A 5458-nucleotide genomic window follows, 5' to 3' on the forward strand; every position below is an offset into this window, starting at 1 on the left:
CTTTAAGGTCCTTTCCAACCCCAACCATTCTATGATTCAATGGAAGTGCTCAAAAAGGTGTGGATGTGGTGCTGGATCAATCACAGAATCAACCAGGTTGGAAAAGACCTCTGAGATCATGGAGTCCAACCCGTGACCCAACCCCACCTTGTCACCCAGCCCATGGCACTGATGCCACATCCAGGCTCTGCTCAAACCCCTCCAGGGACGGGGACTCCACCCCCTCCCTGGGCAGCCCATTCCAAGGGCTGATCCCTCTCTCTGCAAACAACTTCTGCCCAATGGCCAACCTAAACCTGCCCTGGGGCAGCTCCAGGCTGTGCCCTCTTGTCCTGCTGCTGGTTCCTGGGGGAAGAGACTGATACCTGCCCTTTGGGGGGTGTTCCTATGGTCAGGAAGGCTGTCACCCCCTCCTCCTGTGCAGGGACAAGAACAGCCCAGGGGACACTCTCATACCACCAGCTGCTTTTAAAATAATGAGCTGGGACAGCTCCAACCCAGGCGCAGCCACCCAGGTAGGGAGATGCACGTTTCCACATGGCCAAGGACACCCCAACCTCCCAGGTACATCCCAGGGGACCCCTCAGGACTCACTTGAGACCCCCTTCTCTCCGCATCTCCTCGGTGCTGTAGTTGGTGTGACACCCGGCACCGTTCCAGTTGCCGGTCATCGGTTTGGGGTCCAGCGTAGCCACAACCCCAAAGTCCTCACAGACACGGTGGAGGATGAACCGAGCCATCCACAGGTGATCCCCCATCTCAATGCCTTCGCACGGCCCCACCTGGAATTCCCACTGGAAGGGGAGAGCAGATGCACGGGTAAGGATGGGCAGGTTGGTGTCCCTGCCACCGCCCCCAGTGAGGGCTGCCAGCCTGGGCTATGGCTGATTGTTACCCCTTGAGAAGCAGCAACAAGGATGGGGAACACTGAATTAAGCAACAGAACAGCTTCGGCAAGCAAAAAAAAAAAAAAAGGAGAAAACTACTTGTGACTATACAGAGCAAATCAGAGGGGTTTTTAATCAAATCAGAGGTAAATAAGCACCACGCCTGACTGAGGCTGGTGCTGGAGCTGCTGGTGTGCAGGACCCCCAGCCCAGACTGCAAACAGGGCAGAGGACTAACGAGGAGCCTGTTAGTCCTTCCCAGGGCTGCTCCCTGCCCAGCTGGAGCCGGGGTTGCACCACCCGCGGTGATTAAGCAGAGGGTGATAGATTTACAGCTGCTGGCATGGCCAGAGCCCAAGCCCAGGATGCAGAAAGCAGCCTAGAAGGACCCTGAAGAAGTCAGGGCAAACAGCAGGGTGGTTAAAAGTCCTGCCTCAGCTCCACTGCAGACAAGCCCCCCCTTATCTCCACCACATCAGCAGCAGGAGCCGAGGATTCACAGTTGGTCAGTCTGGCCACCTGCCTAAGGCAATCAGGGACTCCCTTCTCCACACCAGCTCTGCAAGGAGCTCAGGGTGAGTTAGGAGAAAATCAAACCTACATTTTCATCCTGGCAGTGCTACTGCTCCCATCTAGGCAACACCGACGCGGGGAGTCACTGGACTCAGTGTTCCAGAGGAGCTGGGAGTTGCTGGGTTGTTCCAGCCTCATGATAACTTGTATCCGTGGTGGGAAATGGGCTGCATGGGGCCACCCACACGTACCTGGGAGGGCATCACCTCTGCATTGGTGCCACAGATCTTCACCCCCGCGTACAGACATGCCTTGTAGTGGGACTCCACGATATCGCGCCCGTACACCTTATCTGCTCCAACCCCACAGTAGTAGGGGCCTGGAAAGGAGCAAGGAATCACCACCCAAGCAAGGCTCTTGGGAGCAACAACACCACTGCAGCATAATCCCACACTCCCGGGTACTTGCTGCCATGGGCAGAGGATTTATGGGAATTAAAATGCTGTTGCACTCCATGGGACATCGACCCCAACCCCAGGAGCAGCAGCTGAGCAGTTCATCAGAGCAACCTCAGCCTTATCTGGGCAGTTAAACAGGACTTGTAATGCATCAACCTAGAGGTGGCCAGGAGATAAGGGATGTGGCCAGGAGATAAGGAAAGCTGGGCTTGGTCTGCCCTGAGGCACCTTACTGACCCTCTGAGCACATCAGGCGTCTGAGATTGTTCTGACAACAGCCAGCATTGTTCATGGCTAGAAAATTCAGCTTGCCAGGGTTTGATATATGGCTCTCTCTCTTTCAAGCAGGTCAGGAGAAGATCTCGCCCCTGGGGGAAGGGGGATGTTGGTAGCAACCCGTCCAAACAAAAGCCAGGTTGAGAAAACCCCCTTCCCCCTGCCAGGAGGCATCTGAGGAGCTGGCTTGCTGCTGTGCCAGGCCAAGCCCTTTCCCCAACAGCCACGGGGAGGAGGCTTTTCCAGCCCAGTTCTCCAGCCCTTGCCAAACAAGTCGTGCAGCTGAGCTGTTTGTGCAACCCGGGTCTGGCCGGTGAGCTCACGTGAGCCACGGGGCACCAGGTGCTCTCCCAGCTCCCAACCCCATCCCAGATCCTGGCCCGTGTCAGCTGCAATGGGAAAGCAGCACACAAGGTCCAGGGTCTGATGCCTACCAGTGGCAGCACCCCCGAGCAGCAGGTGGGAGCTGAGGGAGCATTTGGGCTGGGGCAGGGAGGGGGCACTCACCCTGCGGGCCGGGGAAGCCGTTGTCGGGCCAGCCGTAGGGGTGGCCATTGATTCCCAGCAGCGTGTACTCCTGCTCCATCCCAAACCAGGGGTGGCTGTCCTTCACCAAGTCCATGACTTTCTTGCACGTGTGTCTCAGGTTGGTCTCTGGGAGCAGAGAGGTCCAGGTTAGACCCAGCTGTGAGCAGCTGTCCCCCACACTCTGCTCCACCCTGCTCAGAGATGGAGGGTCCACCACTGCCAAGTGCTTCCCACAGAACCCTCAAGGAAACCTCCTTCCTGCTCACTGGTTTCCTCCTCACAGTTAGTCCATCACCAGAGCATCAGGCCACAGGCCAAGAGGGTTTAATTAGCCTATTCCCCAAACCACTCTCAATGCTCCATGAACATCCTCCTCCTCCTCTTATTCTCTCTCTCTCAGACCAGGAGCCATATCCCAGCCCTGTGTTACAGGTATCCAGCAGACTTGGGAACAGGGACTGTATATCTTCCATCACTAACTCACCCCCATCCTCTTCCTACCAACTTCATCTTATCTTTTCCAGCTCCATGGCTTTGGTTGGCATCCAAGCTGGCTGGCCCTGCCTCATCCCTTCGAGATGCTCAGGGCAACTGGGGCTTTGCCAGGAAAACACAGATATCAAGGAACCATCCTGACATGAGACAACGTGCCAGGACAGTGGAATGAGAGCTTGGACGGAGACAGAGGAGGAAAAGAAGGCTGAAAAACTTCTGTCACGTGGGCAGGCAGCCTCCAGGGTGCACATTCTGCCTTAACTTGCAATAAAAGCCCCAGAGCAGCTACAACACATGTCCGGAGTGTAGGGCTGGAGGGAAGCAGGGGCATCTCCCTTCCACTGACTGGAGGAGGGGGAAAGGTCCCGGGTCCACACAGCCCTTAATATCCACAGAAATCCATCCTGGGAAAGCCTGGAGGGTGGGCTGAGCTCTCTCCCCCGGCTTCAACTCCAGGGCTTTACAAATTGCTCCTGCAGAGGAGCTGCCGGGCAGGAATCTCGACCGAGACGCTTCCCCCGTGGCCGACTGGCTGTTCGAGGAGGAACCAGCCCCGTCTTTCGCCATCGCCGCCCGCAGGATCCCCCCTCCCGGCAGATGTGTGCATCACCCTCCCCCTCACGCTGAGCGGGGCCGCAGCCCTGCTGGACTGGCAAAAAACCGGTTATTTGCTGGCAAACAACCCCCCTGGGAGCCCCTCAGCGTGTCCTGCAAACCGGCTCCCCTTCCTGTGTCTGGGGCTTTATCAGAGGCACGGGACGGGCTCGGCACTGCAGGCTCCTGCTCGCGGTGATAAGCCCAGAGCCGGCGCTCGGGGGCTGCTTGCAAAAGGTCACCCCGAGCCAGCCCGGCACATTCTTCCTCCTTTTCCGCAGCCTCCCACCAACGAGGAGAGCAACTGCGAACCCGGCATGTAAAAACCCAGCTCCTGCTCCCCCGCGGTAACCCCCACCCCGGGCCGGGTGTGCTCAGCTCAAAACCCGGCCGACGCCTTTGGCCTTGAGCTCCACGTCTCGCTGCTCTCCTCCTCGCCCCACGCCACTGAAACAAGTTCCTGCAAACAACCGCCGCCACCAGCCCTTGGATTTCAGAGCCCGGGGCCAAGTGCTCGGTGCCCCAGGGCCAGTGGTCCATGGCAAGTGGCCCCTTGGGGATATGGCACCCTAAATAATAAATGGGTGACCTGGGGAGCCTGGTGGGTGCACGCTGGAGGTGNCGCCACCAGCCCTTGGATTTCAGAGCCCGGGGCCAAGTGCTCGGTGCCCCAGGGCCAGTGGTCCATGGCAAGTGGCCCCTTGGGGATATGGCACCCTAAATAATAAATGGGTGACCCTCGGGAGCCTGGTGGGTGCACGCTGGAGGTGCTCACCTGCGGGTTTCCTGTTGTACTTGAGCACTTCACAGAGCACCAGCTTGTTGGGGTCCAGGCAAAAAGGGTCCCTGAACATGCAGACGGGCACGAGGAACATGTCGCTGTTGGAGCCCTCTGCTTGTGCCGTGCTGGAGCCGTCGAAATTCCACTCGGGGACATCTGAGAGGCAGAAGGGGGATAGAGGGGGGAGCAGGGTTGGGAAGAGGTACATCACACGTGGATTGAGCCGAGTGCTGGTGGCTCAGACCCAGGACGGAGCACCCAAAGGGCACCGAGTGCCACGGGGTGACAGCCACAAAGGTTTCCTTGCACATCCCCGGAGCTCCCTGAGCACCAGTGTGTTCTTTCCCCCCAGCACCAGCAGCACAGGCAGGATCAGTCCCAGCCCCTTCACCTCCCTCTGCCAAACCCCATCCAGATGCCAACAGGTCCCCGTGCCTGTTTGCCTGGTGGGAAGGGGCGAGGAACTCCTCCTCCCTGTCATTAACGGATTAAGGAAACCGCAGCGACGAAGGTTGGGTGTTTACCCTGCCACTTGCCGTAACCCCACGAGACAACTGCGACAGGTATCACCCGTGCCACGCAACCAGGGAGAGCGAGTGCCAACTCCCCCTGCCCAAAGCACCGCAGAACTCTTCCCAGGCGATGCTCAGGGCCCACTAGGATGCCACCCATCACCCAGAGGGATAAGCAGCGGCGGTACCTTCGATGCTCTTGGGCTCCTTGTCGAGGGTCCTGCTCTTGCAGCGCACGCCCTCGCCGCTGCCGTCGATCCAGACGTAGGTGACCTGCACCTTCCCATCCTGGGGCAGCCTCATGTACTGCTCCCGCACCAGCTTGTTCAGCCTGGAGCTGTGTGACACCGACATGGCGACGGCCCTGCGAGGGTGACAGCCACATCACTCCCGGCCCGCTTCCTTCGCAAACCA

At 58.7% G+C, this 5458-nt stretch overlaps 1 protein-coding gene across 1 annotated transcript; it reads right to left on the reverse strand.

The window, feature by feature from the left end:
• Positions 1 to 554: 554 nt before the first annotated feature.
• LOC103759659 (glutamine synthetase) lies at positions 555 to 5450 on the reverse strand. The gene is made up of 5 exons (XM_029960523.1): positions 5233 to 5450; positions 4527 to 4688; positions 2642 to 2788; positions 1652 to 1779; positions 555 to 794 (listed from the first exon to the last, which is right to left on the reverse strand). Exons 1-5 carry the CDS (start codon positions 5396 to 5398, stop codon positions 591 to 593), a joined length of 807 nt encoding a protein of 268 aa, XP_029816383.1. The 5' UTR covers positions 5399 to 5450; the 3' UTR covers positions 555 to 590.
• Positions 5451 to 5458: the final 8 nt, after the last annotated feature.

The sequence above is a fragment of the Manacus vitellinus genome, unplaced genomic scaffold (assembly GCF_001715985.3).
Source record: "Manacus vitellinus isolate BGI_N305 unplaced genomic scaffold, ASM171598v3 scaffold_27_pilon, whole genome shotgun sequence".
Classification (NCBI taxonomy): domain Eukaryota; kingdom Metazoa; phylum Chordata; class Aves; order Passeriformes; family Pipridae; genus Manacus; species Manacus vitellinus.

Bases quoted from the DNA above. Each gene is read 5' to 3' on its own strand.
- LOC103759659 (XM_029960523.1), bottom strand. From the start codon at position 5,398: ATGTCGGTGTCACACAGCTCCAGGCTGAACAAGCTGGTGCGGGAGCAG. The intron at 4,689-5,232 runs GTACCGCCGCTG...TCTGCCTCTCAG, and splicing joins GGAGCCCAAGAGCATCGAAG to ATGTCCCCGAGTGGAATTTC. The intron at 2,789-4,526 runs GTGAGCACCTCC...CTCTGCTCCCAG, and splicing joins GTACAACAGGAAACCCGCAG to AGACCAACCTGAGACACACG.